The 26,010-nt window shown below is 41.7% G+C and overlaps 1 protein-coding gene across 1 annotated transcript in view; it reads left to right on the top strand.

Annotated features, from left to right (window-relative positions):
* Positions 1 to 26,010, top strand: part of PCTP (phosphatidylcholine transfer protein) — a 96,015-nt gene that overhangs the window by 52,835 nt on the left and 17,170 nt on the right. The window contains exons 2-4 of the mRNA XM_073684134.1: positions 8,924 to 9,041; positions 18,538 to 18,617; positions 25,800 to 25,971. Of these exons, the coding sequence (XP_073540235.1) occupies positions 8,924 to 9,041; positions 18,538 to 18,617; positions 25,800 to 25,971 (370 nt within the window). The remainder of the gene's footprint in view (positions 1 to 8,923; positions 9,042 to 18,537; positions 18,618 to 25,799; positions 25,972 to 26,010) is intronic.

The following is a 26,010-nucleotide window of genomic DNA, read 5'->3' as shown; positions in this document are numbered from 1 at the left end:
ATGACCTGGCCTCCACAGTCACCAGACCTGAACCCAATCGAGATGATTTGGGGTGAGCTGGACCGTAGAGTGAAGGCAAAAGGGCCAACAAGTGCTAAGCATCTCTGGGAACTCCATCAAGATTGTTGGAAGACCATTTCCTGTGACTACCTCTTGAAGGTTATCAAGAGAATGCCAAGAGTGTGCAAAGCAGTCATCAAAGCAAAAGGTGGCTACTTTGAAGAACCTAGAATATAAGACATATTTTCCGTTGTTTCACACTTTTTTGTTAAGTATATAATTCCACATGTGTTAATTCATAGTTTTGATGCCTTCAGTGTGAATGTACAATTTTCATAGTCATGAAAATACAGAAAAATCTTTAAATGAGAAGGTGTGTCCAAACTTTTGGTCTGTACTGTGCTTTTGGATAGCACTTCAAACTTTAGGTCTACACTAACCCTTTGACTGAAGTAAGTCAGTATATTTTAATAAAAGTACAATTACCAAATAAACAAAAAAAATGTAAAATGAAATGATATTTTTGGCAAAATTACGCCCTGGATTAGCAGTGCTATCCACGATGTAGCATTTCAATGATCTTTCAAGCTACATTAGAATGATTCTGACAGTCTGTAATATCAAAGGATGAAGTTCAGGTTAGGGAAGCAGAACCCCTTGACTTTTGCTGTGTCGATGTCCTATTTCTTGGGCTGTTCTTTCCTTTGAGGAACAAATATAGAGAATGCAAACATTCAGGTCATCCTAGTTCGTGTGAAAGGGAAATGGGAGGGAAAGTAATGATTCATTATAACTCCTCAAAGTTATAGCCGCGACTCCACTTGTGTTATATAGATGTTAGAACTACTCTTAAGATCTTCTTTCGTAACCCATTTCCATATTTACAGATAGACCTAGGAATTGTCAGAAATTAATACTGTTGAATTCTGGAAAGTGGTGTCAAACTCTGATACATAAATGAGTAGCGATATACTGTTATGTAGACTCTTAGCTTTTAAAAGTTATAATTATTACAACTATATTCAGAATTTTCAGTACTCTACATTGAGGTGAACCTTTAACTTTAGAGCTTTATGATGGGTTCATCAGGCAGCAGGAAATATTGAGTTCCTGCTGACGTAAGCACCATGGAGTAGAGAAGCTAATAGTCACTCTTTCCTGACTGAATCATTGAGCCTAATGGTTTTTCTAGGATCTGTAATTCTGCATTTCTCATACTGATGTATGTTACAAACCATAAGGTGATTTATGCTACTGAGAGGAAATGAACTTTATTCCTCCCGGGAGCCTCCAGCTTTCAATCATTGAGGCGTAGAGACTACCGTCATAACTCAGTACACAGTGAGCACTTTGATTGACAGCTGCCAATCAAAGTGATGGGTCGTGATTACAGCCACCATTCACCGTGTACTAGGAATGCCTCTATGACTGAAAGCTGGAGTGTCCTGGAAGGAATAAAGTTAATTTCCTCCCTGTAGCTGTGCTTTCATTAAGGCAACATTGGAACGCTATTAGCCTGCAGATTGTCCCTGTATATGCGAGTTAATAGCATTTGGGTTCCCTTTTGAAACAATTTTTTTTGTGTTTTTTAGGGTTGTTATTTTTTTTACTTCCTTTATGGGACATTCATTTTTCAAAATAAACTGTTGCGTGTGTACATGAGGCGGAACACAAGTCATATAATAGCCATAAATTGTGTTCTGAATTTCACACAAGTTTTCACTCTGCAAACTCTATCTTTATTATACTGTCCTCTCGGCTAACTGCTACAATGTCTCCCTGATACACAGGGCACGGAAACAGGGATTCCTGCTTTTCTTTCCTTGTTTAGCGCATGTTCAGAAGTAGCAGAATGGAAGACAGTATACAGCAGCTAGGAGGATATTATACAGCATTACTGAGCTGTGTAGATGTGAATCCAGCACTTTATTGAAACATAACAGTTGTTTGAAGCTGTAACACAAGTGTGTGTGTGTTTCACCGTGCTGAGTGCTTCTCTCTCCTCCTCCCTCTCCAGAGAAGATAAAACAAGGTGTAACCTGATACCTAAATGTGCTTGTAGTCCATCTTGCTTTGAGTAAGAAACATTTGCACTGTATCTTTTCAGTGGGAGTTGATTTCTGGAGGTTCTAAGAAGCAGATTTGTTTTGAAAGATATATTACAAAGTTTCTTATATTCACTTCTACTATTAATATATGCAATTTTATTCATACGATAGTGCCCATTTAACATTTTTTTTGTTCAGTATTTACACTCATGTATTTATTTGATAATACATTACATTGCATGTAAAAAATTGCAGGCATCTATTTTGACTATATTTAGATATTTCTTTGTTATGCAAAAGACAGTCACAATTTCCCAATTATTTCTGGTAATCTTACATTTGATCTAGCAAAAACATAATAATGGAAGCCTTCTACCATTTTTTTACTGAATGGGTGATTTTTGTTCTGCAAATTAGATAAAAAAAATGCTTTATTTTCTGTATTGCAGACAATTGGTTTCCAAAAAAAAATGGACATGTGAACATGCTCATAGACTGTAATGGGTACATGTTCTTTCTGTAATGGATGATACGCAGATGCTAAAAAGAGCACATTAATGAAAACCAAACCTTATCTTCCACCTTAGAAAAAAATCATTGACGTGTGAATTCGCCCTTGATTGTACTCTGTTAAAAAAAAAAAAAGAAAAACGAAATACAATAACTGATGTTTTTCCAGAAGATTCAAACATCACAGGCATAAGAAAAAAATACATATGCCATGACTGGAAGGATTTAACAAAAAGCAGTAATTGTAGCTTCTATAAATGTCTGTACTAAATCTTCTTATGTACGTCAGTACATTCCTGAAAACCTCTGAAAAAGCTGCTTGGGGCCTGGAATTCTGTTACTGCTGTAAGAAAAACAACATCCAGGTAGAACAGCTGCAGACTGAAAAACAGAATGAAAAATACTTTCATAAACAGAAAATATCCATCTTTCTAGCTGGAAAATTCATTCTGCAACCTTGACTGGTAATATTTAACCCCTTAGTGACAACCAGACGTCTTTTTACTGACCTGCGATAGAAGAGACTAGTGTTCCCCGACAGGTGACAATCCTGGAACTGTCACCTGTACACTATAGCTGACAACTTGCTGCATCAGCCACGATCAGTGTTGGCAACCACTATGGACGTTTAAACCCTTAAATGCTGCTGTAAATAGTGACTACAGAACCTAAATAGTAAACAGAGTGTGGGGTCTCCCTCTTTAAACTCATCGGCACCCTGAGATCTTGATCGTGTGGTCCTGATGTTTGCCATGGCTGTTCATGGACAAGTAACGGCCTTAAAGTCTTCCGGCTATAGCGACCTGTTCAGAAGTTATCAAAATTTTGGTGATAAAAATAAACTTTTTCATTCTTGTCATGCCACTTTCCATTACTTCCTGAAAAGAACCAGAAGGGTTAATGAACTACATGGAAGCAATTTTAAATACGTTGAAGGGTACGGTTTTTAAAATGGTATGACTTTTGGGTGGTTTCCAACGTATAGAACTCCCAAAGTCAATTCAAAACTAAACAGGTCTCTATAAAAATAAGTTTTGTAAATTTCCTTGAAAAGATGAGAAATTACTTCTATGTTTTTAAACATTCTAAAATGATAACAAAATAAAAGAACATTTTATAAATGGTGCTGATGTAAACCAGACATGAGGGAAATGTTATTTATTAATGTTTTTGTGTGGTATGACTATTCGGATTAAAGGGATCGTCATTCAAAGTTTGAAAATTGCAGTTTTTAAAACATTTTTGTCAAATTTCTGATATTTTTATAAATTAACACAAAACATATAAACCTAAATTTACCATTATTATAAAGTATCATGTGTCACAAAAAAACAGTCTCAAAATCAATGGGATTTGATGAAGCATTCCAGAGTTATTACTACATAAAGTGACACTGGTCAGACTTAAAAAAAATTGGTCCAGTCACTAAGAGGTTAAAGGAAACACAGATATAGGGTTACTAGATGGTGGCCCAATTCGAATGCATCGGGTATTCTAGAATATGTATGCGGCCGACTGGGCGCAATCAGCAGAACGTTGTTTAAATTTGGCGCCAAAATCGCTGATTGGTCGCGGCCGGCAACCGCGACTAATCAGCAAAACGGTGTTTAAATTTGGCGGCAATATCGGTGATTGGTCACGGGTGGCGGCCGCGACCAATCAGCGAACTGTGTTAGTAAGGACCGGAGAGCTTGTTTAAATTTGGCGATAAAATCGACCAATCAGCAGAGCGTTGTTTAACTTTGGCGGCAATCTCGCTGATTGGTCTCGGCCGGCCGGCGGCCGGGACCAATGAGCAGAGCGGTGTTTAAATTTGGCGCCGAAATCGCTGATTGGTAGCGGTCGCCGGCGGCCGCGACCAATCAGCACAACGGTGTTTACATTTGGCGTCAAAATCGCTGATTGGTAGCGGTCGCCGGCCTCCGCGACCAATCAGCAGAGCGGCGTTTAGATTTGCCGCCCATCTCGCTGATTGTTCGCGGCCGGCCGCGACCAATCAGCAGAGCGGCGTTTAAATTTGCCGCCCATCTCGCTGATTGGTCGCGGTGGCCGGCCGCGATTAATCAGCAGAGCGGCGTTTAAATTTGCCACCCATCTCGCTGACTGGTCGCGGCCGGCCACCACGACCAATCAGTAGAGCGGCGTTTAAATTTGCCGCCGATATCGCTGATTGGTCGAGGTGGCCGGCCGCGGCCAATCAGCAGAGCGGCGTTTAAATTTGCCGCCCATCTCGCTAATTGGTCGCGGAAGACTGCGACCAATCAGCACAGCGGCGTTTAAATTTGCCGCCCATCTCGCTGATTGGTCGCGGTGGCCGGCCGTGATTAATCAGCAGAGCGGCGTTTAAATTTGCCGCCCATCTCGCTGATTGGTCGCGGCCGGCCACCGCGACCATCAGCAGAGCGGCGTTTAAATTTGCCGCCCATCTCACTCATTGGTCGTGGTGGCCGGCCGCGATTAATCAGCAGAGCGGCATTTAAATTTGCCAGCCATCTAGCTGATTGGTCGCGGTGGCCGGCCGCGACCAATCAGCAGAGCGGCGTTTAAATTTGCCGCCCATCTCGCTGATTGGTCGCGGCCGGCCACCGCGACCAATCAGCGTCGTATTAGTGTGGGCCCGGGAGCGGCGCTGCTTGTGCGGCTCCGTATTAGCGAGGACCGGGGAGCGACGCTGCCTGTGCCGCTCCTTCTGCGAGAAGCCGGGAGATGAGCGGCTGCTCGCAGCAGAAGCATCCCGACCTGCGGCGCCGCTCCCCGGTCCTCCGTTCACACTTGCTGTCGGGAGATCAGCGGGCCAAGCCGCTGATCTTCCGACGTTAGCCGCATGGAGGTCAGCGGCGCCGGTCGGGGTAGTTGTGCTGCTAGCGCCGCTCATCTCCCCGCTGCATCGCCGCTAACCTCCGTCCGCCAGATGAGCCGCTAACGGCCGCCATCTTTTTTCAGAAATCCCGCGGCGCTGATTGGCCGCTGCCGGACCAATGAGCGACACGGGATTTCCAGGACAGACAGACAGAAAGACAGACAGATAGACCGACAGACAGACAGACAGACGGGATAAGACAATTATATAGTAGATTCTGCAGGTTAATAGTGTTCTAAAGCTGTTCTGCCTCTGCACTTAAAGCCTGGCTGCAGGGTAGGAAATTAACTTTATTCCTCCCGGCAACCACCAGCTTTCGGTCATGGAGGGGCACCCGGCGCGTCTTCAGTCACCACTCAGTACATAGTGAGCGGCAGCTGTAAACAGGCCTTAGCACTGACTGACAGCAGTGCATCAGTGCAGAGCTGGCTGTCAGTCAGTGCAGGAGCGTGGTTACAGCAGGCACTCATTATGTACTTTTAGGGAGATATACTGCCCACATTCCCCTTTGAAGACACATGCATTGTTGCAATGTGTATTGTGACATGCGTTATTGGTGATAGTGTTGTGTTCTGCCCGACAATAGGGAGAGTTAGGGCTAATATTTGGGACTAGAGTGGAAGGCACTAAGGGGAAGGGACAGAGACAGTTTCTTGTCAAGACATTAAACAGGGCCCAGCGTGCAGTAAAAGAGGACCTATAGTCTGACTAGTGTGCAGAGCCGCGTGACGTAGGTGTTCCTGATGTGGGTGGAGACTGTGCCAGTGGATAGCGTGATCTTGAGAGAAGTGACTGAAGGACAGAGTGATGCACTGGAGACGGGTCCTTGGACAGGATGCCTTACAGTATGGCCCCAGAGTTTATAACTCCGAGAGGTAACGGGCCAGGACGGAACAGATAATGTGAGACACGGAGAGTGCCCCTGGCGGGAGTTCCAAAAGCAGAAGCAGAGAAGCTAAATAACGGCCATATTGACAAACCAGTTCACTTAAGAAGAAAGAGGACGCGGAACCGTGAGCTGAGAATAAGACTCTCAGTTACTAGACTGTAGTATTGTGCTGGGTAGCGGGTAAGATATTGGAGTGAGGCAGAACCGAGTCATTCTGAGGACAGAAGGAATGTACTTGAAGATGTTGAAGATGCTCCATGTGTTAAAGGAAATGTTTGTGAAGTTTTGCACCCGCTATCAACTGTACATAGTTCCCTCCAAGTTGCTGTTTAGTAACAGACTGTTTATTGTTTAGTTGTCTGCCTCATTGAACTTTAGAGCTCCTAGTCCTGGCCAGCCGAAGTCACCAGCATCATGCCTGCAAGGGCGTACCGCCCCTATAGCACAACTCTGTACACCCAGTCAGGACCCCCACTTTCATGTAACGTACCGCCCCGCGCCACGTTACACTTGGCGTAGTTGGCAATATCGAGTCTTGCACCAGAAAGAATGAAGGGTTGCGGAGAATTCTCATTTTGCATGGAGGATGGAGCAATAAGGAACAAAACAGTGAGAGACAACAAACCTGCCTCACACCAAGAGTCTGACCACAGACATGCGCTCCACTGACTCGGAAGATTTGTCCCATATCCATGCCTGTTGGAACTCAATCGACTAAATAGAGACTAAATCTATCGCAACTGTGCTTTCTTAACCGTCCGTCACTGTCCCGCCATTAACTTCAAATCCTCCAACTTGTCTAAAATACCTGCATTCCAAATAGTTTTTGTTAGTAGCAGTGACCAGTTGTTGATCCTTCGATCTTGTTGGGAGCCAATGGAACATCAAAACGCTGGGCCACTGCCTCCGTAGTATGAAGCAGCATTGGGCAAACCCTAGAACTTAGGAGGCCTATAAACAAAAAGTAATCAAGAAAGTGATGCACGGAGGACCCGCTGGACTTTTTCTCTACCACCTATTTGAAAAACATGCTAAATGTTTCAACATATGAGCATGACATAAAATACTCCATAGATAAGCCACACTCCACATAGTACTGCTTATTCTAATGAATACTTAACACCTAAAACTGTCCAGATGAACCTGTAGAAGATATCCATCTTAGCCAGCAGGGCCCCCCTTTCCAAATTTACACACCCATTTTACAGCTGCATTAAATGATGAATAAGATAACAAATATGCCTATTACATCATTAACTGAGGATTCTGCTGAATGAATCAAGTGGGAAATAAGCTGACTCAGTGTGAGCTGGCAAGCGTGGTGAGAGGTCGCATCACTGATATGACCACTCACCAAACCATCTGGATCGTCGTGGGACATTAGCATTAATGGATTATTGGCGGATAGGTGAGAATGACTTTGATTTTTTATTTTGATTTTATGGTTATTAAATTGGTAAAAGAGGGTTATTGTGGGAGGTGTTTTTTTTAATTAAAGGACTTTTCTCTGCATCGGCCTTTATTACTTTTGACTATGAGGTTAGTAATGGGGGTGTCTGATAGACGCCTCTCCATTACTGACCCCTTGGCTTGATGTCAGCAGACATCAAACAGCTGACATCAACTCCAAAAATATTACCTCACTTGCCACCGCACCTGGGCGAGTGAAAAAAGCCGAGACTAAGTGCCCGATTTGGCACATAGAACGGATGTGTTATTTCTGGGGCGGCGGACAGCTGATGTTTTAGTCTGGGAGGGGGCCAATATCCATGGCTCCTTCCCAGCCTATTAATATCAGCCCGCAGCTGTCCTTTTAGCCACTGCTGGTTACTAATATCAGGGGGACCGTTTGGCATATTTTTTTTTTTTTTGGGGGGGGGGCCTTTTACTAACCAGTAAAGGCTAAGCAAACAGCGGTGAGCTTTTATTAATAGCCTTGGGGATTTTATGGGTATTGGTCCATTCCCAGAATATTAACACTATCCCCCAGCTGTCAGCTTTCCCACAGCTGGTTAGGAAAATTAAGAGGAACCACACGCCGTTTATTTCTTTAATCTATTTAAATAATAAATATAAGTCAAGAAAAAAAAGCACGCAAAGCACTGATTATATATCACACTGACATATTTCTATCTATCTATCTATCTATCTATCTATCTATCTATCTATCTATCATCTAACTATCATGTTCCTCATCGCTATCTATCTCTATCTTTCAGCATCTTTAATACATAACACTCTTTAAATGCAACCTGTCAGGTCCCCCATGCCCTCCAACCCAGCAGCATTCACCTATGTGTCAGCAAATTAGCAAATTCCCTGCCTAACCATCCCTGTATAACATTATTGAGTGAAAACAAGGTATAAAAAAGCATTTATATTGTCCCCGTTTCCTGTGCTAATAAGTCCTTTGACTAGTCGATTGCCCCAGACTAATCAGCCCTCTTTCCATCTTATCACGCCCCTGTGTACGTGATAACATAATTTGCATGAGCAGCGTCATCGATTCATTGATCAAGAGACTTGTCCATATATCCATTTTGTGATTATTTTTTGGTTTCATGCTTTTATGCCTATTTTATGTCTCATTTACTTAATTATGATTGCATGTTACAGAAATCAGGTCTGTATGAATATAAAATCTACGGTGGTCTGGCCGATTGTCCAGCAGAGCTCTGTGCTGATGTATACATGGATTTGGATTACAGAAAAAAATGGGACCAGTATGTAAAAGGTATGCTCAATTAACACACTTGCCTATCATATTCAGACATTTTAAGCGGTTTTCCTGGTATTTTTACATTGAATATTAAAAAAAAAAATACAGTGGAGCTACCCTTTCTATATGAGTCTCAGACATTGTACAGAAGGGACTTTTTTTTTTGCATTGAGTGGTGCCATGTTGTGGACGAAATCTCTAACTACTTTTAAAAACTTCTAAGTAATCCATTTGTATATTCTCGAAAACCATAACATGAGAAAGAAACCTGCTACAGCCCCCTGGTGGCTAATCTAAGAACGCGATTGTTAAAGGGAATGTATTATTATCTGAAAAGAACATAAAATTTAAATTAGAAAAATATGAATTTTTTTATTTATACTATTTTTAATAATATTTGTTACTTTTAACATGTAAAAATATTTAAGTTTTTGCACTGGCAGCTCGAGAAATCACAATAGACAAATGCTTCTTGTTTTCTGTAGCTTACTTGCAACCTTATCAGCTCTGCTTTCCTCTGGAAGCAGAAGTGATTCACACCGGAGAAGCCCTTTAAATACGGCTCCATAATATTGCTGGATACCTGGATAGGACGGGATAGAAACATATATAATGATAAGTATTGCATGCATGTCCACTGTCACTCCCTGGTCTCGGAATGGGGAATATATTTCTTGGAGACTGAGTTAATCTCTAAAATTTCTTTGTCAATTGACTTGCATTCATTTTCACTTCTATAAATAATGCACAAACACCCTACTGTGTAGAGAGACAATATAGGAAGGAAGTAACGTATGTATGTTCAATATGGCTGTTCATATGAATGTTTTTAAAAATAAAAATAAATAGCTACAAAATAAAAAAAAACAAGAAAACACATAACTCTTGTAGGAAAAGCATTTGCATTTCAAATTAATAATGCAAAGAAAATAAAAGGCCATCTGACCACTAGCTTAATATTCTAGCTGTCGCAGTATATGGCCTTCCGCCTGCTATTTGAAAACACATTTGTCCATACTAGTATTGACTCCCACAAAGCCCAACATCCTTGTAGCTGCACTAAACAATTATAGAAGCTTAAGAGTGTGTGTGTACAAATACAGTACTGTGGAAAAGTTTTTGGCAGGTGTGGAAAAATTCTGCAAAGTGAGAATGCTTTAAAAAACAGAAGTGTTAATTTATTTTTAGCAATTAACAAAATGAACAAAAGAGAAATCTAAATCAAAGCAATGTTCAGTGTTAAAAGCCTTTTCTTTCAAAGCAGCATTCATTCTTTTAGGTACACTTGCACAAAGTCAGGGATATTGAAGGATTATAGTCGGTTGTATGAGTGAACAATTATACCAAACAGGTAATAATAATAATCATCAACATTTTCATATGTACAGTAGGTTGAAACACAGTCATTAACTGAAACTTAAACAGCTGTTTAGGAAGCTTAAAACTTTGTTAGTGAGGAACAGACTGGTAAAAAGGTGAGGTTGTGGAAGACAGTTTAAAGATGATACACCATGGCAAGACTGAGCACAGCAGCAAGATACAAGGTAGTTATCCTACATCAGCAAGGTCTCTCCCAGGCAAAGATTTCAAAATGGACTGAGGTTTCAAGATATGCTGTACAAGCTCTTTTGAAGAGACTAGAAGAAATGGGTAACGTTAAGTACAGTAGATGCAATGTTGGACAAAGAGATTTAGTCGAGCAGGTAATAGTCACACCATGCTTCCGTTCAAAATTGTAAAATGTTCAGCAGTGCCATCATCTCATAACTGACAACAACCATTGAGACCCAGCTACACACATCTAATGTTTGGAGAAGTTTGGCCCAAAGTGGTCTTTATGGAAGACTTCTGACTAAAAAGCCACACCTTCGTCATGGAAAAAAAAACAAGCGACTCAACTGCATGAAAACGTAGGAACTAGTGTGCAGAAAAAATGCAGGTCCTCTGGACTGATGAGTCAAAATGTGAAATATTTGGCTATAACAGAAGGCAGCTTGTTCACTGAAGGGCTGGAGAATGGAACAATAATGAGTGTCTGCAGGCATCTGTGAAACATGGTGGATTTTCCTTGAAAGTTTGGGGCTGCATTTTCAGCACTTGGAATGGGGATTTGGTCAGGATTAATAGTTTCTTCAATGCTGATAAATACAGTAAAATACTTATGCATCATGCTATACCATCTGGGAGGCATCTGATTGGCTCCAAATTTATTCTGCATCAGGTACATATGTGTATGTAGTGTAGTGTCAGTGTGATAATGTACTCATCTATCGCTGTCTTTTCTTATATCAAGTGCTGTTCTGCTCTTCTCAATGACTTCACGAGCTCTTCAGACTAACCGTCTCACTCTATGCTCTATATGTGAGCCGGAAGTCTATTTTACAATGTAAGTCTATGAAACCTCATTTTTAGCCTCCTTCTGACGCCCCATTTGCTAACATTATAAAACCTACTTCTGGATCACGCAAAGCACAGTGTGATCTGGAGTGTTTGAAGGGCGGTGAAGTCACTCAGAAAAGGAGCAGAACGGAGCTGTATTGCAAAGAGGAAGGTGGTAGATGAGTGGAAAAACTTCATTGGAGTGCTTATTTAAGACCCATCTTCAAGGTAAAAAAGAACAAGAAGTCCTGGAAATGATGCACACAGAGCCCTGATCTACAGTGGGGAAAATAAGTATTTGATACACTGCCGATTTTGCAATTTTTTCCACCTGCAAAGAATTGAGAGATCTGAATTTTTTATCGTAGGTACACTTCAACTGTGAGAGGCAGAATCTAAAAAAATCCAGAAAATCACATTGTATGATTTTTACATATTTATTTTGCATTTTATTTCATGAAATAAGTATTTGATGCAGTAGAAAAACAGAACTTAATATTTGGTACAGAAACCTTTTGTTTGCAATTACAGAGGTCAGACGTTTCCTGTAGTTCTTGTCCAAGCTTGCACACAGTGCAGCAGGTATTTTGGCCCACTCCTCCATACAGATCTTCTCCAGATCTTGAGGGTTTCGGGGCTATCACTGTGCAACATTGAGATTCAGCTTCCTCCAAAGATTTTCTATTGGGTTCAGGTTTGGAGACTGGCTAGGCCACTCCAAGACCTTGAAATGCTTCTTATGGAGCCACTCCTTAGTTACCCTGGCTGTGTGTTTGGGGTCATTGTCATGCTGGAAAACCCAGACCCGACCCATCTTCAATGCTTTTACTGAAGGAAGGAGGTTGTTGACCAAAATCTCACCATACATGACCCCATCCATCCTCCCTTCAATACGGTACAGTCGTCCTCTCCCCTTTACAGAAAAGCACCCCCAAAGTATGATGTTTTCCCCCACTATTCTTCACGGTTGGGATGGTGTTGTTGGGGTTATACTCATCCTTCTTCCTCCAAACATGGCGAGTGGAGTTGATACCAAAAAGTTCTATTTTGTTCTCATATAGCCACTTGACCTTCTCCTATGCCTCCTCTGGATCATCCAGATGCTCGTTGGCTAACTTCAAACGGGCCTGGACATGTTCTGGTGTGAGCAGGTGGACCTTGCGTTCCCTGCAGGATTTTAATCCATTACGGCGTAGTGTGTTACTAACGGTAATGTTTGAGACTGTGGTCCCAGCTCTCTTCAGGTCATTGACCAGGTCCTCCCGTGTAGTTTTGGGCTGATTCCTGACCTTTCTCAGAATCTTCCTTACCCCACGAGGCGAGATCTTGCATGAAGCCCTAGACTGAGGAAGATTAATATTCATCTTGTTTTTCTTCTATTTTCTAATAATCATGCCAACATTTGTTGCCTTCTCACCAAGCTGCTTGCCTATTGTCCTGTAGCCCATCCCAGCCTTGTGCAGGTCTACAGTTTTGTCTTTGGTGTCCTTAGACAGCTCTTTGGTCTTAGCCAGGTTGGAGTGTGATGGGCAGGTGTCTTTTATGCAGGTAACAAGTTCAAACAGGTGCAATTAATCCAGGTAATGAGTGCAGGGTAGGAGGGCTTCTTAAAGAAAAACTAACAGGTCTGTGAGAGCTAGAATTCTTGCTGGTTGGTAGGTGATCAAATACTTATTTCATGCAATAAAATGCAATTTAATTATTTAAAAATCATACAATGTGAGTATCTGTTTTTTCTTTTTAGATTCTGTCTCTCACAGTTCAAGTGTACCTACGATAAAAATTACAGATCTCTTCATTCTTTGTAGGTGTCCACAACTTGCAAAATCAGCAATGTATCAAATACTTATTTTCCTCACTGTAAATATCATTGAGTCTGTCTGAGATTACATGAAGAGACAGAAGGATCTGCACAAGTCTACATCCACAGAAGCGCAAATATACTGACAGCACCTCTGAAAGCTGATCATAATGAAGCAAGTGTGAACAGGTGCAAGCTGCTGAGACTATGCTATATGCAAACCAAAGCATGCGGCAGCACACTGTATGCACTAAGATATACAGTACAGACCAAAAGTTTGGACACACCATCTCATCTAAAGATTTTTCTGTATTTTCATGACTATGAAAATTGTACATTCACACTGAAGGCATCAAAACTATGAATTAACACATGTGGAATTATATACTTAACAAAAAAGTGTGAAACAACTGAAACTATGTCTTATATTCTAGGTTCTTCAAAGTAGCCACCTTTCGCTTTGATGACTGCTTTGCACACTCTTGGTATTCTCTAGATGAGCTTCAAGAGGTAGTCACCGGAAATGGTCTTCCAACAATCTTGAAGGAGTTCCCAGAGATGCTTAGCACTTGTTGGCACTTTTGCCTTCACTCTGCAGTCCAGCTTACCCCAAACCATCTCGATTGGGTTCAGGTCTGGTGACTGTGGAGGCTAGGTCATCTGGCGTAGCACCCCATCACTCTCCTTCTTGGTCAAATAGCCCTTACACAGCCTGGAGGTGTGTTTGGGGTCATTGTCCTGTTAAAAAATAAATGATGGTCGAACTAAACGCAAACCGGATGGAATAGCATGCCGCTGCAAGATGCTGTGGTAGCCATGCTGGTTCAGTATGCCTTCAATTTTGAATAAATCCCCAACAGTGTCACCAGCAAAGCACCCCCACACCATCACACCTCCTCCTCCATGCTTCACGGTGGGAACCAGGCATGTAGAGTCCATCCGTTCACCTTTTCTGTGTCGCACAAAAACACGATGGTTGGAATCAAAGATCTCAAATTTGGACTCATCAGACCAAAGCACAGATTTCCACTGGTCTAATATCCATTCCTTGTGTTCTTTAGCCCAAACAAGTCTCTTCTGCTTGTTGCCTGTCCTTAGCAGTGGTTTCCTAGCAGCTATTTTACCATGAAGGCCTGCTGCACAAAGTCTCCTCTTAACAGTTGTTGTAGAGATGTGTCTGCTGCTAGAAGTCTGTATGGCATGGACCTGGTCTCTAATCTGAGCTGCTGTTAACCTGCGATTTTTGAGGCTGGTGACTCGGACAAACTTATCCTCAAAAGCAGAGGTGACTATTGGTCTTCCTTTCCTCAGGCGGTCCTCATGTGAGCCAGTTTCTTTGTAGCGCTTGATGGTTTTTGCAACTGCACTTGGGGACACTTTCAAAGTTTGCCCAATTTTTCGGACTGACTGACCTTCATTTCTTAAAGTAATGATGGCCACTCGTTTTTCTTTGCTTAGCTGCTTTTTTCTTGCCATAATACAAATTCTAACAGTCTATTCAGTAGGACTATCAGCTGTGTATCCACCAGACTTCTGCACAACACAACTGATGGTCCCAACCCCATTTATAAGGCAAGAAATCCCACTTATTAAACCTGACAGGGCACACCTGTGAAGAGAAAACCATTTCCGGTGACTACCTCTTGAAGCTCATCAAGAGAATGCCAAGAGTGTGCAAAGCAGTCATCAAAGCGAAAGGTGGCTACTTTGAGGAACCTAGAATATAAGATATATTTTCAGTTGTTTCACACTTTTTTGTTAAGTATATAATTCCACATGTGTTAATTCATAGTTTTGATGCCTTCAGTGTGAATGTACAATTTTCATAGTCGTGAAAATACAGAAAAATCTTTAAATGAGAAGGTGTGTCCAAACTTTTGGTCTGTACTGTATACAAACATTAAATTTGTTTAATTTACACTGTATTACTGATATATAGATAATCACTACATTACCTGGGGATATATAACCATAGGTCAAGAAGAGACTTATGCATAAAGATTAAAAAAGTACAATATTTTATTATGAATTCAATAAAAAAACACTAAGCTTAAAATAAGCAAAGAATCACTGGACTAAACAGGAGCTCATATAAGGGTGTACATATATATTCCTCTGAGGCCACCTCGTAGAGATGTACAGATTAATATTCAGTATCAAACAAAAGATGCCGATATAAGCATTTATTGAAGTGTCTCAGCAAAGGGCTTAAGGCACATATACAACCATTTTAGGATAGAAAATATGATGCAAGTGCAAATGTTACCATTTAGTATCTAATGGCCCCTGGAAGAAGCATGGCGAAACGGTGGTGTTGGGGTGCAGCTACAGGACTCATGGGTACTTCCCTTGTTTAATTTCTGACTGTAAGTAGACATTTTAGTACAGTGAAATGTTTCTATTTGTATTCATAGGATGCCAATCTTTACCAATATACGTCTAGATGTTAACTATACTGCAAAGTATGTGAAAAACAGAATGTTAATATTTTATTTTTATCAATTAACCGAAGTGAAATAACAAAAGAGGATCTAAATCAAATCAATAGTTGGTGTGACCTCCCTTTGCCTTCAAAAAGATTCAAAGCATTAATTTTTTTAGGGACACTTGCACACAGTTTTGAAGGGCAGAGGTTGTTTCAAAATCCTGGAGAACCAACCACGGATCCTCTGTGGATGTAGGCTTACACAAAGCTAACTGTTGCTTAACTTGATCCCATCTCACACAAAGATCAGGTTCTGTGGGGGTTATATCATCACTTCTAGGACTACTTGTTTTTGTTTACACCGATGAGAATTCTTATATAATTACATACTCCCGTTTGGGTCTTACAAGTCTAATAACAGGCAGCTGGGTTAGCTCAGCAGAGTGAGTTCTCCTGGAGCTGAACAGAGGTGTCTGGTGGTGAAAATGTTTAAACCTATATGAGATTTTATAGCCTGCGATACCATGATTGGTAATACTGCTGCATTTGCTCTGTTGTATTGTGCTGAAGAAATGACTGTTATTCATTTGGGCTGAAGAAAGGCTGTTTCACTTTGGTGTTATAAGGTTTATGAAGGGCAATAAAATGTATTATGTTTTGATATAAAAACCCTGTACCTGTGTTTATTCAAGCGGGTACCAGAGAGTTGAAACTCTATAAATGATGTTTCAATGCGGGCATGAAGTCTCAAAGATTACAGGTGATGATAGATTAAAGACTGAATGTCCTGGGTAAAGGCAGATGCAGCATTGCAAACATGGTCTCAAAGCACGGAGGAGTTTGTTAAAGCGAACCTGTCACATGAAAAAAATTCTATTAACCTGCAGATATGGGGTTAATCTTTTTTCCTCCAGGTAACGTTCAGGTTTCAGTTATGAGGATGGTGCAGGCGCAAGTTCAGTCATCGCTCTGTAACCATGCCCTCTGCACTGACTGACAACCGACTCTAATGCTGAGCTGCTGTCAGTCAGTGCCGGGGTTAAGACTAGTGTTGAGCGAATTTGTTCGGCATTTCGGGTTCGTATTCGGGGTTCCGGATTGTTCGCACCAAAAATTGGGCTCCACCCATGAATATCCCTGATTTGTCACGCAGATCTGTGTGATGTTCATGGGTGGAGACGATTTTTTGGCGCAAACAAGCCGGAACCCCGAACACGAACCCAAATTTGAAATGCCGAACAAATTTGCTCAACACTAGTTAAGACCTCTATTAATCTGCAGATTAACCCCATATCTGCAGGATAATAGCTTTTTTTCACGTGACAGTTTCCCTTTGGAATTATAAGGTTTATAAAGGGCAATAAACTTTATTCTGTTTTGATAAAAAACCCTGTGCCTGTGCATACCCAAGCAGCTATCAGACAGCTGAAACCCCTACAGTGTATATATATATAGTGAAGAAAGAATCCGCCACTCATAGAGTTGCTGAAAAAAATATCAGATTTATTAGCAAAGCAATCCAAAAACAGTTACGTTTTGGTCTAAAGGACCTTCTTCAGACGGATTGCATACGGTTCACTGCATGTAACAGCGCTGTGGGGAATAGGGGTTCATGCCCATAGGATTTGCGCAAATCTTTCTTCACTGAATATACAGTATAATTCATTCTCACGCTTCTGCAATCTTTTAGTTATGTGAGCCAAGTGTTGACAGTACACTATGTTGAGTATTTTGTAATGTTAATCTAGAATATCAGTGAAAGAGTTTGTATATTCTGTATATATACAGTACTGTTGTATATACTATAATCAATGAACCTCCCTTACAAGGTGTGAGGACTCCAACATTGTTAGGCTAGGAACACACGAGCGTATGTGCTGTCCTAGTGCGATCCGACAAAATATGGGATCACACTCGGACCAATGTTATTCTATGGGGCCATGCACATGTCCAATTTGTTTCCACAGGACAGAGACTGTTCGAGGAAACAAATCGCTGCATGTCTGAGTTTGATCCGATACTCGGATCGCACTCGGCCATGTAAGTCAATGAGTGCATGGGAATCATCGGACTGCACTCGAATGACCTGTGAGTGCTGTCCGATTTCTATGGACTCTCACAATGGAGAAGATGAAGACATTTTTTTCTCCATCTTCCCTTCATCCGAGAGAATTGGATCACACTATGCTCACACTCTGGTCAGTGTTTGATCAGAGTGTCATTTGCATAACCGGCCCGATTGTCTCAGATGAGAGAATCTATGGCAGTCTGCACCTACCCTTTCAAGAATAGTTATGTCACAGAAAAAATGGAGTAAGGCTATGTTCACACGCAGCAGTTTTTGCAGCATTTTTTGCTGTTTTTTTCTGTAGAAAAGAAGCTACATTTTACAGTACCAACAAAAGCTCTAAAAGTTCCAAAATTTCATGCACACGCTTGTTTTTTTCCTAACTTAATTTCAGCACTGCAGCGTTTTTGAAATCTTCAGAATGTCAAACAAACAATTTTTGCTTAATTTTTTTTCCTTTTTTAGTGAATAAAACTAATTTTATTAAACATGTACAGTAGACAAATCACACAGGTAATGAACACCAAAAAAAATGCAGCAAACAGAGCTCAGCATTTTTTTTGCCAAGAGAGCAGGTTTTTGATGCAGAAAAAAAGCACTGCAATACACTGCTTGTGAACATAGCCCAAAGCTCATCAAAGATGACAAACTGTATCATTCTTATGACATTTATCCAGCTGAAATGCCAGCCATGATATGCAGTTGCACACACTGCGCTCAGTCCATTCATGAAGGATTATTTTCAAGTATCAAAAGAAAAATTTTACTAATTTTTTTCTGAGAAGAGATACCTGTGTTAGAGATACCACAAAACAATACTGTTCTTTTAATTCTGTAGCTCTACATGAAGACCAAAATGGGGAAGACAAAGTGATATACTGGGAAGTGAAATATCCGTTCCCTCTTTCTAACAGAGATGTATCCTTTTTTAATTTGGGTATGATTTGTGTAGAATGATGCAGATAAACTAAAATCAACATAAAAATTAAAGTAGTGCAAGCTTAAAAAATTATTATCATGCTAAGTCGGCCTCAGAGGCAGAACCCCCATGTTTACGCCACGGCCCCACTATCAGTATTCGGTCAGTCAGTATTTTTTCTCAGGAGTGGGAGACAAATCCTGATGAGGAACAATCAGAGAAAAAGTATAATAGAAAGAAGTCACCAATTCTGCATTTATCACCCACTCCTGGTTTTGGCTCCCACTCCTGAGAAAAAATACTGACCGAATACTGATCAAATACTGATAGTGGGGCAGTGGCCTTAGGAGAAAAGATATACTGTAACTCAGCGATGAGAATGATTGATGAAGGTCCCAGACAAAGGCCTGTAAGATATTTATGATATATTATGTGGATATGCTATAAATGTCTTAACTTAGAACATGCTTTATGGGGAATCTATGATGTCAAAAATTACCTGCTATTAACACCAGATATGGTGTTAATCTGCAGGTTAATAGCGTTTAAACCAGGGGTCTCAAACTCGGCTGGGTATATGGGCCGCAAATGGAAAAAATTTGAATTTGGGGGGCCGCATTTTTTGTTCAATGTGACATTTTTAGTGATACCATTTTTTTTGTGTACACCTTTTGAACATTTTTGCCGTGTTTATTTTTTTATGGCTTGGGTCGTTATGGATGTGGCGATAATAAACGTGCACTTTTTTGTGTTTACTTTAGTTTACATATAAAACAGCATTTTTAGCGCCCAATATTTTTTCATGCTTTATTTTTATTTTTTTGATTTTTACAATTTTGTTTCCCCCAATTGGCCACATACAGTAAAATTGTCTTACAATTAGCATCATATAGTAATAATGGCAAACATCTTGTAGTAATGTCCCCATCTTGTACTAATGTGCCCCAACCAGGTCCCCATCCTGTGGCTATGTGCCCCATCCAGGTCCCCATCCTGTGGCTATGTGCCCCATCTAGGTCCCCATCCTGTGGCAATGTGTCCCATCCAGGTCTCCATCTTGTGGCTATGTGCCCCATCCAGGTCCCCATCCTGTGGCTATGTTCCCCATCCAGGTCCCCATCTTGTGGCTATGTGCCCCATCCAGGTCCCCATCTTTTGGCTATGTGCCCCATCCAGGTCCCCATCTAGTGGCTATGTGCCTCATCCAGGTCCCCATCTTGTGGCTATGTGCCACATCCAGGTCCCCATCTAGTGGCTCTGTGTCCCATCCAGGTCTCCATCTTGTGGCTATGTGCCCCATCCAGGTCCCCATCCTGTGGCTATGTTCCCCATCCAGGTCTCCATCTTGTGACTATGTGCCCCATCCAGGTCCCCATCTTTGGCTATGTGCCCCATCCAGGTCCCCATATTGTGGCTCTGTGCCCCATCCAGGTCCACATCTTGAGGCTATGTGCCCCATCCAGGTCCCCATCTTGTGGCTATGTGCCCCATCCAGGTCCCCATCTTTTGGCTATGTGCCCCATCCAGGTCCCCTCTTGTGGCTATGTGCCCCATCCAGGTCCCCATCTTTTGGCTATGTGCCCCATCCAGGTCCCCTCTTGTGGCTATGTGCCCCCTGTGCTGTTCTTCACACACATAAAAAAAAAAAAAAAGATGATTCTCACCTGTCCTCCGTTCCCTCGGCGTCCTTCCTGCAGATGTGGCCGCAGGCACCACAGAGTCAGACCCCTTGACGATCCCGACCTGGTCCAGGAGGAGCCGCCGACAGCAGCGCTGCATTGCCGCACAGAGACTGTCTCCCAGCACAGCATTTCCAATGCCAGCCACCGGCCAATCAGAGGCCAGCAGCTGACATCAGCGTACGGCAATGACGTCATACTCACTGCGCCGACACGCAGATATCAGCTGCTGGCCTCTGATTGGTCAGCGGCTGTCATTGGAAATGCTGTGCTGGGAAACAGTCTCTGTGTGGCAATTCAGCGCTGCTGTCGGCGGCTCCTCCTGGACCTGGTCAGGATCATCAAGGGGTCTGTGCTTGCGGGCCGCATAAAGCAGCCTCAGGGGCCGCATGCGGCCCGCGGGCCGCGTGTTTGAGACCCCTGGTTTAAACCCTGGTTGTCAGCAGGAAATTAACTTTCTTCCTCCCGGCAGCCTCCAGCTTTCAGTCATAGAGGCGCGGCCGACTCGGCTTCACTCACTGCTCAGTACATAGTGAGCGGTGACTGTAAGCACGCCCTGGTAATGACTTCCAGCTGGCTCTGCACTAATGCACTGCTGAGTCTGGGCTCAGGGCTGGAAATAGTTGTGTCCCACACCAAGTGACCGCCGCTTGCCCGACCTCTCAGTTTCACTGATATCTGCATCCTTAGTACACTGCAAACACTGGAGCAACGGAATTAAGTGAGTAGTTTATTTTTCATTAAAAAAAATTTTCCTTTTACCTTGTGTTGATTCCTATGAAACATATGAAGGATTAATATTTTTTTATGACATATAGGACCATCGAAGTCACTTCATAAGTGAATTGGTCCCTAGAAAAAAGTTTTTTTAAATTTCGTAGAAAAAAACAAAAAATGTATGCAAAAGTTTTAACCCTTCTAACATCCTAACATAAGAGAAAGAAAAGAAAATATAAAAAATGATGCTGGCGTAAAGTAGACATATGGTAAATGTTATTTGCTTTTTTTGCAGAATGACCACATGATTTAAGGGCTTAAAAATTCAAAGTTTGAAAATTGCTTATCAACCTAGCCACTGGATAGTTGATACATGAATGATCACTGGGGGTCTGAACGCTGGGACCCCTACTAATCCTGAGAATGGGGGTTTCTGCATCTGCTAATTGAATTGAGTTGTAGAGATGTGTGATATCTACTCCATTCACTGTGTATTGGAGTTGTTGTTTCACATACTGCTGCTCAATTCACCAAGGAGATTTTGAGACTCCCATTCTTAGGATCAGTCATGGTCATAGCAGCTGGACCCCCAGAGATCATACACTTAACTTATCTCCTGTGGATAGGTATAGAATTATGTTTATGGGACAACCCGACTAATATGTTTAGCTATTTCAGGTCCCAGACAATTTTTGTTTTTTCCCCTTTCGTTTTCTTGTCCCCTTGTTTCATAACTTTTTTATTTTTCCGTCTACATTTAAGGGCTTTTTTCATGGGAGTTTTGTTTTGAATGATAGAATACATTTTACTATATAACGTAAATGAAAAACGGAAAAATAATTCCAACTTTGGTGAAAAATACGCAATTCCTCCATTGAATCTCGGTGAGGGTTTGTTTTTTGTTCACTGAGCTGACGTTTTTATTTTTACCATTTTATATTACATACAACATTTTGATTGCCTTTTATAGATATATTTCATTGGGAAGTGTGGCAACTAGTGATGAGCGAGCGTGATCGTGTAACCCTTTAACCGAGCATGCTCGGGAACTTACCGAGTAGCTTCGGCATGCTCGTATATTATGTTCGAGTTCCTGCGTCTGTATGATTTACGTCTGTAAGACAGCTTCAACACGTGAAGATTCCCTAACAAATGTGCAATCCCTGCATGTGTTGAGGCTCTCTAACAGCTGTAAATCACGCAGACGGAGGGACTCGAACAGAACATAATACACAAGCATGCCGAAGCTACTCAGTAAGCACCCAAGCATGAAAGGGTTAAGTGAGCATGCTCGCTCTTCACTAGAGGCTACTGAAAAATGGCAATTTGATTTCCTTTTCATTTTCACCGTTTAGCATATAGTTAAAATAATTTTATATTTTGGTAGATCAGACTTTTTCAGACACCATAATATCAAATATTATTTTTTAAAATGTATGAATTTCTTTACTTTTGAAAGGGAAAATGAGTGTGATTTTAAACTTTTAATATTTGATTGTTTTTCATATTTTTAAAACATTTTTTTTATTTTCACTGTAAATATTGAGGATAAGTTTATCCGAGTCACCAGCCTCAGAAATTTTAAATGTTAACTCATAGTTTTGATGCCTTCAGTGTGAATGTACAATTTTCATAGTCATGAAAATACAGAAAAATCTTTAAATGAGAAGGTGTGTCCAAACTTTTGGTCTGTACTGTGTATATATATATATATATATTTATATATATATAATGTACTGTCTTTAGCAGTGGTTTCCTAGCAGCTATTTTACCATGAAGGCATGCTGCACAAAGTCTCCTCTTAACAGTTGTTGAAGAGATGTGTCTGCTGCTAGAACTCTGTGTGGCATTGACCTGGTCTCTAATCTGAGCTGCGATTTCTGAGGCTGGTGACTCGGATAAACTTATCCTCAGAAGCAGAGGTGACTCTTGGTCTTCCTTTCCTGGGGCGGTCCTCATGTGAGCCAGTTTCTTTGTAGCGCTTGATGGCTTTTGCAACTGCACTTGGGGACACTTTCAAAGTTTTCCCAATTTTTCGCACTGACTGACCTTCATTTCTTAAAGTAATGATGGCCACTCGTTTTCCTTTACTTAGCTGCTTTTTTCTTGCCATAATACAAATTCTAACAGTCTATTCAGTAGGACTATCAGCTGTGTATCCCCCAGACTTCTGAACAACACAACTGATGGTCCCAACCCCATTTATAAGGCAAGAAATCCCACTTATTAAACCTGACAGGTCACATCTGTGAAGTGAAAACCATTTCCAGTGACTACCTCTTGAAGCTCATCAAGAAAATGCCAAGAGTGTGCAAAGCAGTCATCAAAGCAAAAGGTGGCTACTTTGAAGAACCTAGAATATAAGACATATTTTCAGTTGTTTCACACTTTTTTGTTAAGTATATAATTCCACATGTGTTAATTCATAGTTTTGATGCATTCAGTGTGAATGTATAATTTTCAAAGTCATAAAAATACAGAAAAATCTTTAAATGAGAAGGTGTGTCCAAACTTTTGGTCTGTGCTGTGTATATTGTAAGGCAGCGCTAGTCATCATGTTGGGGGACACTCGCTGCACCGGGTCAATTAAAGCACACCAGCCACGTTTTCCTGTATTTCACAAACCAGCAGTTTATTTTACTTCATAACTGCTATAACCGAGTCCAACTCAGTGGCTCGCCGACATATTACATATAATGTTCAGGAGCCTTTCAAGTGGCAGACAGGCCCACTTGGCTCCATTTACAGCCTCCAGCAAAGTCACTTATAGAAATGTCCACATCAAGCAGTGTTTTACCTTTCATAGAATCATAGAATGGTAGAGTTGGAAGGGACCTCCTGGGTCATCTGGTCCAACCCCCTGCTCAAAGCAGGATTCAGCTGCTTCAGACTTGTTCTGCCACCACTGTGGCTTTACGGCTTCCCAGATGAGGGTCTCCAGCCCTCGTTCCTTCAAAGGCTACTGGTATGTGGTCTCACCTCACATCCAGCCTCTGCCTTCCAGGACTCTTGCCTTCCAAGTCTCTGGCCCTCCAAGGCTACTGGGATCGCTTACACCTAAAGATCCTGCCTCTGCCTTTCAGCCTTCACCAGGCTTCAATAGGCCTCACTAGGCCTCACACTCTAGCGGTGTCCCACACGGGAACAGGCCTTACACACCTGTCTCAAATCTACCAGGGTTTTTATATCCTCTAGTGCACACACAGGACCTATGCTGATGTCACAGTCATGTGATCAGACCTTCTGTGTGCACATGACCTGTGCGAGGTCACAGTCATGTGACCAGTCACCTGAGGGGGAGGTACATGGTGAGCCAAAACCCACCCTGGACCATTACGGTAATGCCGCAAGCTGCTGCATTACAATATATATATATAATAAAAAAAATTATTTCTTTATTGTTAACTGAGGAAAAGCAGGGTTTTTGAATTTTTAAATATATTTTTTTCTATATTTTTAAAAACTTTTTTTTCTACTGTTTATTTGTTAATCCCCTTAGGAGACTTGTACATGTTTGACAATAGTATTGCTGTATGTAGTAAAAATGGCAGTCTCCTATGATTCCCAGCCACAGGCTGAACATTACAGAAGAGACCAGCTGGTCCTTGGCTGTGGTAGTAAGTCACTGACTTCCTACAATCATGTCTGAGCCAGATAGTGGCATTTAAAAAGGTGGTCCATTACAATGTATAATGCCCCCATCGATTTACCTTCTGCTGACATATGTGCCTGTAAGTGGCGCTATCGCTGCTCGCTCAGTCGGCTCCTCCTGCAGCCGCAGTGAAACGCAGATCTCAGCCCTGTCAGTCAGGGGAGGTGCATGCGACTGGGTCACGCCTAGGGGAATCAAGGAAGTATGGAAGTTGACGTGACATCAGTGGATATCAGAGGCTGCTGCAGACGGGATCACTTGATCGTGACTGAGCAAGCAGAGATAACTCCATTCACAGGCAAATATAACAAGAGAAGGTATTGACAAAAGTACTTATTTAAAAGATTTAAATCGATGGATGAATTATACAATGTAGTGGACAATCTCTTTAGGATTAGCAGCAGCGATCAGTGAATACCTCGATCACTGCTGTTAGATGCAGATGCTGACTATATAATATAGCCATCATCTTCCCTGTGTGGAGCTTGCTGTGCTTCTGAGCCTTCTCCAAAGTCCCTTTCACACTCAGTGGTTAGAGATGAGCGAACGTTGGGGTTTGCACCGGACAGCTAGAGTCTTGTGCTAAACCCGATCACAGAGTTCTCCCAGAAGTCCGTTGCAATGTTCAGAGTCCCAGGGGAAGAGAGAGAGAGAGAGAGAGAATTTTCCTGCTCAAAAGTTTAGGTTCCCATTGTTTTCAATGGGGTCCGGGTTCTGGTTCAGGTTTGAGTACAGTTCTTGTACCCAAAACAAACTTTGGAATAAGTCTCTGGTCAGGTACCAGAACCCGAACTTTCACGGGTCCGCTCATTCCTATCAATGATGTAATAGTAGGTCATGGAGAATGAAGGGGCTAATCAGACTAATTCGTTAATGTTGAATCTGGATTAATTAAATTATGAAAATACACATCCACAAAGTTTCTCAGACTAAAGCTGCGAAAATCAATTTGCATGACTCTGGTCCATCTTTGACTGTTGTACAGTAGACCTGAAACTCTCCTTAGGAGGTAAAGAGATCCACATGTCTCCCATCCAGCAGTTACTGACCTGGCCGATGAAATAGAGTCCTGCAAATCCATTCTCCCATCTCTCTCGGATACAAAATTGCTTTTTCCTTACATATGAATATAGTATGTATATGTACGAGATCGGAGGGATTTAATCATCGATGGGAGAAACATTTTTGTAATTCTGGCTAAGAGTGTGTCAATTCCAAATTGTCCAGAGAAGTCAGGAATTATCAGGGTCAATGGCTACAAACAGAGCTTAGCAATAGAGAGCGATGGCAACAACGGCTGTAAAGGTAAGATGATTAGGGAAAATCGGGAATGCAGATGCAGTT

Source organism: Phyllobates terribilis, unplaced genomic scaffold (assembly GCF_046119375.1).
Source record: "Phyllobates terribilis strain yellow unplaced genomic scaffold, ASM4611937v1 Scaffold_5__5_contigs__length_657084704, whole genome shotgun sequence".
In the NCBI taxonomy this organism is placed as follows: domain Eukaryota; kingdom Metazoa; phylum Chordata; class Amphibia; order Anura; family Dendrobatidae; genus Phyllobates; species Phyllobates terribilis.
The sequence above is the reverse complement of the archived record's forward strand: the minus strand, read 5'-3'. Positions and strand labels throughout refer to the sequence as shown.